The 14152-nt window shown below is 37.7% G+C and overlaps 2 protein-coding genes across 4 annotated transcripts in view; both read right to left on the bottom strand.

Moving 5' to 3' along the window:
- Positions 1 to 7709: 7709 nt before the first annotated feature.
- On the bottom strand, positions 7710 to 11881 carry sdsl (serine dehydratase-like). The gene is made up of 9 exons (XM_020919674.2): positions 11746 to 11881; positions 11334 to 11496; positions 10877 to 10913; positions 10666 to 10805; positions 10495 to 10583; positions 9805 to 10038; positions 9370 to 9500; positions 9179 to 9265; positions 7710 to 8369 (listed from the first exon to the last, which is right to left on the bottom strand). The coding sequence occupies exons 2-9, from the start codon at positions 11478 to 11480 to the stop codon at positions 8266 to 8268; spliced, it is 969 nt and encodes a 322-aa protein (XP_020775333.1). The 5' UTR covers positions 11481 to 11496; positions 11746 to 11881; the 3' UTR covers positions 7710 to 8265.
- Positions 11882 to 12640: 759 nt separating this feature from the next.
- Positions 12641 to 14152, bottom strand: part of LOC110155381 (apoptosis-stimulating of p53 protein 1-like) — a 44689-nt gene continuing 43177 nt past the window's right edge. For all 3 annotated transcript variants that reach the window (XM_055160692.1, XM_055160687.1, XM_055160690.1), the window contains exon 23: positions 12641 to 13823. In XM_055160692.1, the coding sequence (XP_055016667.1) occupies positions 13782 to 13823 (42 nt within the window). In that variant the 3' untranslated portion in view covers positions 12641 to 13781. The remainder of the gene's footprint in view (positions 13824 to 14152) is intronic.

Raw genomic sequence — 14152 nt, 5'->3', positions numbered from 1 at the left:
TGAGTCACTGTATTCTGGTACTCATTCACTTTCATTTGGTAGTATTCAGAATGCAGTTACTTTTCTAAAACTCAAAGCAATATATAGTGGTATTTGATGAAAAAGACAAAAAAACTAAACAAAAACAAAAAAAACTTATTAATATGCTGTGTATTTACTCCCTAATACAGTGCAATGCAGTATATACAGTGCTCTTGAACGACTCAGTACTATTGGATCATGTTCTGGAATATGTAATACATTTTATAGCAGGTATTTAGTATTTAGACAAGTACTTTTAAATGTACTTGTTCATCCTTCCATTTTCTTCCAATTATCTGGGGCCAGGTCACAGGGGCAGCAGTCTAAGTAGGGACTCCCAGACTTCCCTCACCCCAGACGTTTCCTCCGGGGGGACCCCGAAGTGTTCCCAGGCCAGTCAATAGATGTGTGCTGGGTCTTCACCGGGGCCTCCTCCTGGTGGTACTCCTCTCGAGGAAGGCGCTCAGGAATAGATGCTCAAGCCACCTCAGCTGGCTCCTCTCAATGTGGAGGAGCAGTGGCTCTACTCCGAGCTCCTTTTATGGTCATGAGCTCTGGGTAATGACCGAAAGGACAAGATCGCAGATACATGCGGCTGAAATGAGTTTCCTTCGCAGGGTGGCTGGGCGCTTCCTTAGAGATAGGGCGAGGAGCTCAGTCACACGGGAGGAGCTCAGGACTAAATGCACTTGTCTATGTGTTTTATGGTTATTGCTATGGTTTTATGAATGTCAACAGACTGAAGAAATATTGTTAATATTTCTATGCATTTTAGATTTCATAACAACAAATCACCAAGAAGCACATGCAACACAAAAAGCTGCAGAAAAGTTCAGTTTGTGGTTTCATTAACTTAAACCTAGAGCTATGAAAACCTTATTATTGCCATGGTGCCTTTACCTGCATGTGTGTGGTCAGAGTACTAGAGCAGCAGCACATGCCTGTAAATTTCATGTGAGTGAAGCAGCCTCAGTGAAATATGGCTGACAGGGGCTGCTGTAATGATGGGGCTTTCAGGAAGAAGAGCCTTTCTGCTGACTAATGTGGTTAGAGCAGAGGAGGCTCAGGTCAGGGGGTGTGGTGAGGAGAGGAGAAAAGAGCGAGAGTGGAAAAGGTGAATGCAGAAAGTGCATGTGTAATATATTAATAGTAGGGCTGGGAGACAAAAATCTTAATTAAAATTCTACTTATTACACAGGCATAATTAATAAGAATTCCATACTTCCTTAAGAACCATGGAAATTATAAAATCAGTGAGTCAAACTACATGGTGCATTTATGTCTTGTTAATGGATCGACACTGTTCGTGATTTAAATTCTCCTTGAGGATCACACTTCAATAAAAGGTTAAAATAAAGTCCAAATAACGTAATGGATCTTTTTAAATCTGTAGTAAAGTAGCAAGCAACCATTTTAACAATTTTTTTATGTTTAATTTCCTGCTAGGGCTGGGTATCATTCAGAATTTGCCGATATGATACATACATACATAAGCCACGATACGATACATATCTCGATACAGTGAGCTTACGATTCGATACGATTTAATACGATATATTACAAATCAATTTGATACAGTTCAATAAAAAATAAAGGCTAAGTCATGACTGTGATACTAAAAGTCTTTGTTAAATCAATTCTTGTGCAAAGTTCATATGAAACAAACATTTTAATAACTAAAACAGTGAAAATGTCAAATGTGTCGCATAAACGAGTTTCCTACCTCTAAACAAACAGCAAAACAATAGCTCTGTAACATAATAATTTAATAAACTATACCAAAAAATGCTCTTGACAACGATATCAATACTGTATCATCAAATTAAACGACATGATATATTGATATTTAAATATTTTTGCAAACCCCTATTTCCTACAATATAAATGAACACATAAATGCAAATGGTAGTCCAAATATGTAATTAATTTAAAAGGCAAATCGCCACAGAGTAATCATAATTTAGTGTACAGACTTTCCCACACACAGGCTAAAATAACAGTATCCTGATGCCAGACCCAAAGCTGCTTAACAACCTGCAAAGTTACATAAGAGCAGCGAGTAAGGTGAGAGTAGCACGGCTTATGTCTGTAAACACTAAAGACACATGGACAGCCACAAGCAAAACACAAACAAAAGGGAATAATTATGCAGGATTACAACTCGGTGTATCAGTTCATGGGCATCAAAACAAGAAATACTCCCCAATATGTTCTCCATTGCACAAGCGCTAGTAAAGTATCTTAATGCAAAACACCAAAACAGACGAGCTAGAGCATTCAGCACTGTCAAAATCAAATCAAGTCTGCAGAAATAAAGTACATCGTGTTTCATTCACTTTTCAAATCCATTCATTAACACGAGTGGAACTGTCCTTTCAGCACCACTCCACACTCCACAAACAGCAAACCCTGTGAGACAGAAAACACACGGCTGCCCAAAACCCTCATGGTGTTTCTAGTTTCAGAGAATAATCTGTTGACACGCGTTATTTCCAGCTAAACTTAATTAAAAGAGGAGGAGAAGCGGTATTGGCCTACTTACCATCAATCGCCATGATGTTCTGTTTGGTTTCAACCAAAGCGCGAGGTAAAGAAGGGGGAGCAGTCCATTGTGCGAGAGACGGTGGGGGTGGCTCCGGAAATGGTACGGTCCGATCCAAAAACAGGCAGGAAACGACAAATAAAATAAATAAATAAAATACTACTACTACTACTAATAATAATAATAATAATAATAATAATAATAATATAGTTTTTCAGGTTTTCATTTTGACTTAATTTGGTGTAATTTGAAATATAAATTATAGTTTTACACCAATCAAGAAGCAATTTGTGAAGAAAAGTTGAAAAATATGTTGGAAATTACAGGAAGGGAAGATTTCTGTCCAAGTGTTAGGGACAATTTACACGAAAGAAACACATTTTTCTAATACTTTAAACATGATTCAACAAAAATAATAATAATAATAATAATAAAATAATAATAATAATAATAATAAATAGGCAGTCGAAATGAGTTTCCTCCGTAGGGTGGCTGGGTGTTCCCTCCTCCATGTCGAGAGGAGCCAGCTGAGGTGGCTCGGGCATGTGTTCCAGATGCCTCCTGGGCGCCTCCATCGGGAGGTGTTCTGGGCATGTCCCACCGGAAGGAGGCCCCGGGGAAGACCCAGGACAAGTTGGAGGGACTATGTCTCTCGGTTGGCCTGGGAATGCCTCAGAGGAGTTGGAGGAAGTGTCCAGGGTGAAGGAAGTCTGGGAGCCCCTGCTTACACTGCTGTCCTCGTGACCCGGCCCCAGATAAGCGGAAGAAAATGGATGGATTGATCGATCAACAAAATAAAGGTGTTTTCTAATATTTGTATTTGTGAGATAATTTCTGTGTACATTAGAGCAGTATAGAGCAGATTAGAGCATCTTTGTGACAAATGTCTGTGAAAAGTGCTAACTTACTTACTTACAGTTTTGCTTGGAAACAGTTATGGAATGTCACAATTTAAACCTAAAAAATTGAGAAAACAAGTGTGAATGGAAAAATCTTAATGATAATGATCTTAACTGTGTTTTAGTACAATGAGTAGTTGAGTATCTGTCACTTTAAATATACATTATGCAAGTCTTCTGACAGAAAGTATTATGAAAATGTTATAGCTTTGCCTGGAAAACTCAATACTCAACACTGTATTAAACATTTAAATTTAGCATTTATTCAGATTACAGGCAATTCTATGGCAAAAAATGTGTATACTTAGTTTGGTGATGACACCTGGTCAGTCATTGAGTGGAAAATTTCAGACAAAACAATAAGATCTCCATGGAAGAAAAGGGTTCAGGCTCTATACGTGAAAACTTGTAGTGAAAATAGGCCTCTCCATCTTTGAAGAGATATAAAAGCTGAATATTACCTGCTTATTTTTTTATTTGAGATATGTTGTTGTTGTGTGAATTTGAATAGAGACATTGGAATAAATTACAATGTTTGGAATCTATTGCTGAGTACCTGTGATGCTATTAGGGGCTTAGCCAAACTGAACATGTAATACCTGTCACCATAATCCGATAGATGAAAAAACGCAGACGCACACTGAGCTTATGATTCAGCTTATGATCTAATGCTAAATATATCTCTGTGATCCTTCTGCTATAAAATACAGCTGATTTAAAACAGCAGACATAAAGGGCCAGAGCTTTTAAGGCACTTAGCTCTCCTTACAATAGCTCTCTCCTCTCCCACGACCACTGCCTCTGCTCCTCATCAGCGTGAGCTGATTTCAGGTGAATGATCTTTGAGAAACAGCAGGAGTCTCCACAGGCCGCAAATGTGTCTCTGCGCTCACTGCAAGGAGGAAAAACGCTCATTGATTAGGCTGACATGTCAAAGGTTACATTTACCATAGACACTCATAATTAAGAGATAAGAGGATTTTTTTTTCACTGTGTTGTTGTTTTTGTTGTTTTGAAAATGTGTTCAGTTGTTCTATCATGTTCTGCAAATCAAAAAGGTCAAACATTGTTGTTGTTATTTAAAAATTAAACAAGGGAAGCAGCCTGAGGTAATTACTAATGAGAATAGCTGTTTTGTGCAGCAAGAACAAACAAAAAAAGAAAAAAAGATGTGTGTACTGTTCTTGAAATGTACAGACATTTCCGTAAATGTACCTATATCTTCTAGTTCTATAGGTCCCTTCTCCTCCCATCTCTGTCTGCACCCGTCAGTGGCTCAGTGGTTAGAGCAGAGGTCCTCCAACCAGAAGGTCAGAGGATTGATTGCTGTTATTGTGTCCTAAGGCAAGACACTTCACCCACGCTTAAGCACCTGTCTCTCCTGTATAATATTCTCCATGACCTGATGACTACACAACCCCAGCCCCTTTTGGACAATGAACTTTAACCCTTTTATGGACAATGAAGGAAAATGAACTTATCTTTATGTCTTCACTATATGTTTACTTAATTACATATGAACTCCGATAACCCCTGCAATATGAAATGTATTTTATGTGCTTATTTACTATTATTCTTTTTTTAAATTTTATTATTATTATTCTCCACTTCAGCCTGTCAATGGCATTAGAACGTTATCTATTTTTTCTTATTGCCCAACTTGCGTCTTGTATATTTGAAGTTACTTATTAATTAAAAAAAAAAAAACTTCACCCATGCTTAGTATGAATGTGCATGAGTGAGTGGTGTTGGTCGGAGGGGCTGATGGTGCAGTTTGGCAGTCTTCCCTAGGGCAGTTGTGGCTTCAATAGCAGCTTACCATTGCTGAGTGTTGGAGTGAATGAATAATGACTACAGTAGAGCTTTAAGGGGCTTGGTCCAGCCTGTAAAGAGGATTACAAGTGACATTTGACTGAAGCCCATGGATACATAAATCTTAAAGGGAATTCTCACATTATTATGTTTTTCAGATACTAATACTACAGTGAGATAGCTGACCCCATTTGTGTTATTGTCCCGAACTTGTTTAGGCTGTCCTCTCGTCCTGCATTCTAAGAATATAGGATATTCTTAGACGTTGTACACTTCTAGACTTTGTAACTTTTCTGGTTGAGGGTCACCAAGGGATGTTATAGCTTTGCTTTGTTGTGTATTTCACAGTAAAATATTGAGCTTAATTATCCCCATGGAGAGAAGCAGGTGACGCCATTTTCCTTGATCTATTTAAGGGCCTGTTTACACAAGAACGCATGCAGGTAAAAACGACAAAATATTGTATCAGAAGTGCCTTTCGTTTAGACCAGACATGTCAAAGTCAGGCCCGGGGGACAAATTTGGTCCATGATATACTTAGATTTGGGCTGTGAGATTTAAAATGTTGTTGTTGTTTTATATTATGCTTGTTCTGGATTCTGGATGTTTAAGCAAAACTATTATTAAATATTTATTTTAATAAGAAAGGGTTTAACATTACATATCTCGAAAGAAGAGAAAACATGCAGATGTTGTTGACATTTTTCAATAAATATTCAGTTTGGCCCACGACTTAGTCCCAGTTTTTAATTTTGGCCCATTGTGAATTTGAGTTTGACACTCCTGGTTTAGACGGTGACAGCGTTTTTGGGGCTTAAAAACACAAAAATCTCAAACCACCCTCCGCTCCATCATAGTGTTTCCGTCTACACTGCCCAAGATGCAAAACTGGTCAGATCTGCTCACATCGTGTGCACGTTTACGTCACATACATCACTACCTAGTGTCACCACCTAACCGCCTGGCATGCATACCCAGTCAAATTCCACAAAAAACGCTTGTCTTAAACACAGAATAAAAAGTGAAGACGTAACACCACTTTTGCATCTTCTGTTCAGACCATCATCATATAAACGTAGCCCAAAGCAACAAAAACACCAGAATAATTAACTAGATGCAAAATGAATATGTTTAATGGCACACTGTGGAACATTCCAAACAATATCCTAGGTGGTGAACCCTCTATCAGAAGTTATGTATTGAGTCCACCTTTAAAGTCAAACCCTATCACTGTTGCCCATTCCATTTGAAAGCAAATTAATGACTGCTAATTTCATGTGAATTCTTTGAGCCTTTATGCTTGTATAATGGCTCCATTGAGTCTTTGGAGCTTAATTTAAACTCACCACGTTGTCATCAGGTTGTCATGGATACATACAGCTTTCAGATCAGATCCGGTGAGGCTAAATTAGGTATTTTTCTTCAGTCGAAAACCAGGGGGAGAGCAGAGATGGCTGCAAAAATGTACCAATCCTAATGGACAGGTAATTAGATAAGTGATGCTATTATGAGAGGATTTTGGCTGTGAGTCTGCGGTCCCAAGCTGGGGAGATGGAGGATCTTTGGGGATTGAGGATTAGTGAAATTTCCATCTGAGTAGAAACCACATCATTAGTTCAGGCAAAAAATTGGTGATAAGTGTTACAATAGAAAGGACTGCCAAAATCTGATTAGTAAATACAAAGTGTCAAACAAGAGTAATGAAGGTAGTAGTTTTCTGTAGCAGTAGAAAAATGTAGTATAGTGGTAGCAGCAGTAGTGTAGGAAGTACTGGTAGTGGTCAGTGGCCATATTAGGACAAACAGGAATCACAGTCAAGACGAGGCCGCAACAGGAGAGAGAAATTTTAAGGGAAACAACAGTAGCATGTATTCAACTGTACAAGTTTTGTATATTGTTGTAACTTCTAAAATCTGTTCCTGCTATATTTGGTTGGATTTATTTCTCTGAACTGACATGCTCCATTTCTTTCCATGCGTTTTTGTCAAACATTTTCTTCATGTTGTCATAGAAATGGTTTAACCTGACCATTAGTTTCTGATTTACACTTAAGCGCGGGTCAGGTAAAAGTATTTCAAGAGTGCTTAATAAAACCTATCAATAATAAATGAGATGGAAGAGAAATTAGGCCCTTTCATCCAATCAAAACGTAACAGCGTGGATGAATTTTGACCTTGGCTTCTATAGGGAACACCAAGAGAATTCCAGAGGATTACTCCGCTCCATAAGCCAGCTGCTATTGTTATGGGCCTATCTCAGTTCCTCATACACATCCATACAATTTGCTAAGTAATCCTTGTTTGCTTACTCAAATATTGTTTTATATTTGGAACAGTTTTTGAATAAAATGTAGTCTATATGTTATATATAGACTTGTCTTACCCCAAAATATACAATGATACAAATAAAAAAAATATACTAAACCAAAAGAGGTCTATTTTTTATTCCAGTGTCTGAAATGGAAATCACAAAGATTATAAAAACACTGATGTTACAGGAATAAAACTGAAGTGCCGTTTCCATAGTAATGGCTTCCCACACAACACAAGTTGACTGGACTGATAAATTTCAGCTGTGGGTGAAAGCACATCATGTAAGCATAAAAATTATATTTCATTTTAGATCTGAATATGCATCTATAATAATGAAAAATTATACTATGGGTCTGGTATTATGTTGTTAAATTCTGAACTGTTTTGAAGAACTGTGGCACTGGACTAGGAAAAAGAAAATAATCACATTCTAAAATTACACATTTCTATTATAAGCATGATAAATTATGTGGTCTCAAATAGCAGGTGTTCAGAGGTGGAAAACAACCTCCAACAGCAGCTACACAAAAGTGAACAATAGCACCATCGCCTGGCAAATAAAGTCATTACAGTTGAAGGTGACGTGACAAAAAATATATATCATCTGTGTCATTACATCCTTCATGGATCCATTGCTAGTTTGTTTTATGTTTGTATTTTGGGCATATATTGTGGTGGATTATCCCTGAAGTTTTTTCTTGAGTTGGGAGAGTTGCTGCATGTCCACACCGCTGCCTCCACACACAATGATCACCACGGGACCCAAAGAAACAGGCAGGCGGCCTAAGAAGTTACAAAGAACAAAATATTAGGGTGTAACAATTTCCAAGTCTCACGATACGATATCGTGACGCTATGAACCTCACAGTACAATATTTATTGCAATATCGTGGGAAAACTCATGATATGGTGGGAAGGCTCATGATTAGGGATGTAACAATATCCAAATCACTCTGTTTGATATTTTCACGCTATACATCTCACAATACGATATTTATTGCAATATTTTGTGGAGGCTAACAAAATAATGTTAATGTTAATATGCCATTTTTTAATCTTAAAATGCTTTAACAAGACTTAATCCAAAGAACTAAGATTTAAAAGTGCTTAGAACTGTTATTTATTCTTGTAGTCTACACTGAAATGGAGCAAAGGATCATGGTCTATGTAGTTCCCTCTCTCTTTATTTTTAGCACAATAACTCTAACTTAATTTAAGCAAAGAGACTTGTAATTCGATATATTGTGATGGTCCACGATATTATTGTTGAGAACTTTGACAATACGATATCACGATATTTCAGTTATTGTTACATCCCTACAAAATATATTAAAATAAAGGTAATGATCAGTCTTTTAGGCATAATGGTAGTATAAAGATATGTATTGCTTTTTCTACCAAAAATCCCACTGCATTTTAGTGAACTGTTTAAAAGCCCTTCTGGGGACTGGTGTTGTGAATTAGCCTTGGCTATAAACACTGTGACACCTGAATCAGACTAAACTGTTATTCTATGTTTGTTATATCTGTCCTTATTCAAATAAATGATAAATAAATAAATAAACAATGCAGATTTTAATAATACTGTTTACCCTCTTTTTGTAGCCGCTGTATAACCCCACTATAGACAGAGGCAAGGGCAGCTCCACATGCCATCTCCACCAGCACGCGCTCTTCATCTACAAGACAAAACAATCATTATTTATTTATGCTTTACCATTAAAGACATTTATTTTGGTGACTTTTTGCCCACAGTTCACAAATTATATGCCTTGCTACTGACCCAGAAATGTTTCAACAGCATGCAGGGCCTCCTGATCTGTGACCAATTCTGAAATGATGTTAAGTTCCTTGGACTGGCTGTATTCAAAGGCTTTTTCACTGACTGTCTTCGCTCCAAGACATTTTGCCTCACTGCAGACAAACAGAAGAAAAAATATATTTTAGATGAACATTTTCTGTAAATTCTGATAGAAATATCGTAAAATAAGGAATTTCAACTTAAAATATACTGAAAAAAGTAAATGTAAAGTGCTTTATCTGGCTGTTTATGACAACAACTTTAGGTAACTGTTCAGAAAGTTTGATTCAGAAATGCTAATCACATACTAAAGAATGGAAGAGTATCAGATAAAACAGATTTGGTCTTGAGTCTCACAACAATCATAACTAAAATTTGATATTGTGACATCTCGACTCAAAATATTAAGTTTCTAACCTGGTGATGTCATCTAAGGTGACCACTTTGCCCGCTTTAACTGCAGCGTTGAAACAGTCGGCTCCCACAGTCTCCATGGCGAGGACAGGTACATCCGCCCACCCCACGCTCTTCAGCCCCTGGACCACTCCACACAGCAGCCCCCCTCCGCCCACAGACACCACCACCGCTCCAGGCTTCACCCCCTGCCCCAGGGAGCCGGCCAACTCTGTTATCACACTGGCATGGCCCTCCCTGCAGAGGGCACAGTCTGGGTTTACTCATTACAGTTGCACTATGCAACTTTTATGCTTGTCGCAATTCCATTAAACAATTAATTCTTACTGTGAGCAGGGTCAGCTCTTGAATCTACCCTGTGACTAGACTTTGTGGTGTCACCTGCTTGTCTCCATGGAGATAGATAAGTTAAATGCTATGCTGTGGAACATTCTAGCCAGGGTATTAATATCTCCACAGAGACAAGAAGGTGGCACACCCCATAGATGGACCTTTCAAAAAAGTTTCTGTTCAGTTTTCATATTATCACTCATTACATCTTGGATTTTGATTCTTGCCCACACAACAGAAGACAGTAAAAGCTTGTTTTGTTTCTAAATATTCCTTGATGAACACCTGTTTTTTTGTTGTTTTTTTTCCCAACATTTTTCAACATTTTTTTTTTGAAGACCATAAGTATATTTGTTTCCTTACCAGAGAAGTGGATGATCAAAAGGAGAAACATATGTGAGGCCCTCAACATCTGCCAATCGAAGAGCTTCTGTATTGGCATCATCCCATACCTAAATTTAAAGAAAAAAAGGCTTATTATTCTATTCTAAATCCAACATTGAATAGACTAAATATGTTTGGAAATCCTATGACCTTGCCTACTATCCTAACAGTGGCCCCCTGATCCTGCAGTCGCTGGACCACCAGTTGAGGAGTAGAGGAAGGAACTATAATTATAGCTGGTACACACATTTTTCTGGCCACATAAGCAGTAGCCATACCTGCATTACCACCTACAAAAAGCCCACAACGTCATGTTAAAAAAAGAAGAATATTATCTCAAAATTACAAAATGTGAAATTACCTGAAGAGCAAACCAACCCTTTTGACTGACTGGCAAGCTGTGAAAAGAAGGTTTCATCAATGATTAGGCAAAGCTGTAATGTTATTTAACTTTCATCACTGTATAACTTTTCTGGTGGAGGGTCTGCCATCTGCTTGTCTCCATGGAGATGTTGTGGCTTTGTCTGTAATGTCCTGGTGTGACATTAAGCGTATCAATCTTGCATTTACTCAGTAACATAGGTGACTTCAAAACTTGGATTCTAACTGTCAGTGGGCTCACTTCTCCACAGATTAGACATGTAACTTGGCCCTGTGGCATCACCTGTTGTCTCTATAGAGCTAAATAAATGTAATGGCATACTATGGAACATTCCAGGTAACACCTCCATGGAGAGAAACTGGTGACGAACCCTCCACCAAAAGTTACACAATGCACCTGTAAGTAGGCTATGAATGATTGAGAATTAATAGGCTACCTTTTGGCAGAGGTGTCCAATTCCCCGGATCTTGAAGGAGCCAGCGGGCTGGGAGTTCTCCATCTTGAGATAGACAGTGGTGCCCATTCGTTTGGACATGCCAGTGCTCTCCAGCAGAGGAGTGTTTAGATGAAAGTGTCCAGCCATGGTGCTCCTAACCTCACTGCCAAAGCAAAAGGGGTAAAGCAAAATACGAATTCAGTTTTTCATGATCATTCTTAATCTTTGTGTATAACATAGCCTAGCAATAATATAGCAATAACAGAGCATGACGCATTTGATAATAGAAAGAAATACATAAATGCATATAGTTTATATAGTTTGCGTGCATGCACCATCCGTAATGGCTTGTTTCACCACAACAATCGTAAAGTTGATTCATAGCGTTTGTAGAAAACCAAAAATATCTTACGCTTAACGAAAACCTCGAGATGACCGTTTCTTTGACCATTAAATAATGGCATTAAATTTAAGCAGACAAATAATTAATCATTCTTTAAAATCTGTCCCATGCTACATGCAGGGAGCTACTGATAAGGTACACTTCCGGTTATGTTTTTCAAAATAAAGCATTTTCCATAACTAAAAATAAACAGCAAGTAGTTATTTTGAAAAGCGCATATATTATTAAAATGAACACAATTAGGTTCACTGTTATAAAAACAGCCATGTTACAAAAAAGAGCCATTGCGTTTTATAAATTGGCCTATTTTAACCAATAAAAAAGAAATAAAGCGATCAGTAAATAAACTTACCTGTCGCACTTTTGCTGAGAATAAGCCTAGTCCTTCACCTGGATAAAGTCCACGGTTTATAGTCATCCATAATTAAAAAGAGTAAAGGTGAGATGAGGTGAGAGTTAAGGCTTAACTCTTTCACCTCATGTCACTTTTACTTAACTGTTAAGCAATATTTTATGAAGGAGGCGTGTCCGTGAGTGATGGTGGTGAATGTCCACGCTATATAAAACAGATGCATTATTATTATTATTATTATTATTATTATTATTATTATTATTATTATTATTATTACATATTAACCCAACATGCTGCAGGTTTCCAGGAAGAACAGCTGATAGCTAAAGTCATTTAACTACAATCAACTAATCTGCTCAGGGACGACAGGTGGAAATTGGCACTGGTGCGACAACCTGATACAAAGCATCTCTCCTGTTAAGGTTCATGTAAATTATGCACTGTCCCTGTCTCATTAAAATAAATAAATATATAATAGATGATTGATAGGTCCATTGAATAAGCAGCGATGCATAGAAATAATAAAAAAAAACAGACATTTTGGTTCTCTGCACTATATTTTATTAATACTGTACACAGTATGTGAAACATTGCTTTTGCACAATATGAAATGGTTTAGGCCTACATTTACATTAAGAAGCAATGTCAGCCTCTATATAAACTTACACGCGTCGCTGATCTGTACACTAGGTGGCAGCAGTGAGTGGCACAAAACATGTCACACTGTAGTTAGACCTGTGAAATATAGTACAGCATTTGTATGAAAAAACAATGCTCAGTGTTTGAAATTAAACAGAGCAGCACAATTATGAGATAAACACATTGATTCAACTATGTTATATAAATACTTTATGTAAAAAAAATATCAGATTTTTTTCCCCACAATGTTACAATCAAACTTTTGTAACATCTCTGTTATGATTTAACTTTGTGGGATCATTTCATTCAACACTTTTTAATGTTGTCCCATAGGAAACACCATTTTACACAGTTTGTTCAGAATATAATATACACAAAATAGGTCATTAAGTTAGTGTAACGGCCAGCTTTTATTAGTGGAAAATGACACAGCATAGCTAAATTGTCTTCTTTCTTTTCTTAAACCCATATTTATGCACCAAAAAACCTATCATCCTCTCATAGACTCCACATATCACACATTTTTACCAAAACTCAAAACAGTCCACTCACCTACGAACATACAAAAAAGACTTGCCTTGAACTTTTATTGCACCTAACTCTGCCCTCCTACACATTCATTCTCCTTCTTCACTGTCCTTCATTTTTAGCTTATTTTAAACACACCGTCATAGTGTTTGCATACTGTTTTCATTGCATTTGAGAAGAGGATGCATGCTTCTATGGCGCGAAGATGAACACTTTTCAGCCATACAAAAATAAACTAAAGTTGGGCGCAAAAGTTACATCCAAATGGTGCATTGGTGAAAGGATTCTTAAGCATCTCTCTCATGCAGCAATGTTTTATTCCGCTTCATAAAACAACATTCAAGCTTCTTTGTTTTCTTATCCATACAAAGAAAAAAATCAAAAGTTCATCCGTCCATGTTTCCGTATTTCCACTTCTATATTTTTATCTCTCCTCTTCCGATAATGCCTTGGCTCACATGCTGCTGCGCTTCTCGTGCATGCTCCCTGCTTTGCCTGCCAGTTCACGTGGTCCCAGATCTGGGCCCTAAGCCAGTGAGCGCTGTCTGGGTTTGATCCTGGGATACAGCTGCAGAGAGGACCAAAAAGAGAGAGGATTGGGTCAGTGCATCGAATTAACACAAAAAAATTCAAATCTATATCTGGATAACTCAAAATAAACAGGAATTGGGGCAGCAGTGGCTCAGTGGTTAGCGCATAATGGTGTTGTGCCCTTTGGCAAGACACTTTACGCATCACATGTTGCCTAGGTATGTGTATATGTATGTTGTATATGCATGAATTTTAATGAGTGATTTGTAGTGGGCAGAGAAGCCACTGGCACAGATTCACAGCCACATTTCTGCTAGTCAGTCCTAGGGCAGCTGTGGCAACAATAGCAGCTTATTAGCACATGTG

This window comes from Boleophthalmus pectinirostris, unplaced genomic scaffold (genome assembly GCF_026225935.1).
Source record: "Boleophthalmus pectinirostris isolate CB_2022bp ecotype Guang Dong unplaced genomic scaffold, ASM2622593v1 HiC_scaffold_10, whole genome shotgun sequence".
Taxonomy (NCBI): Eukaryota; Metazoa; Chordata; class Actinopteri; order Gobiiformes; family Gobiidae; genus Boleophthalmus; species Boleophthalmus pectinirostris.
This window is presented reverse-complemented; position numbering and strand designations above follow the sequence as displayed.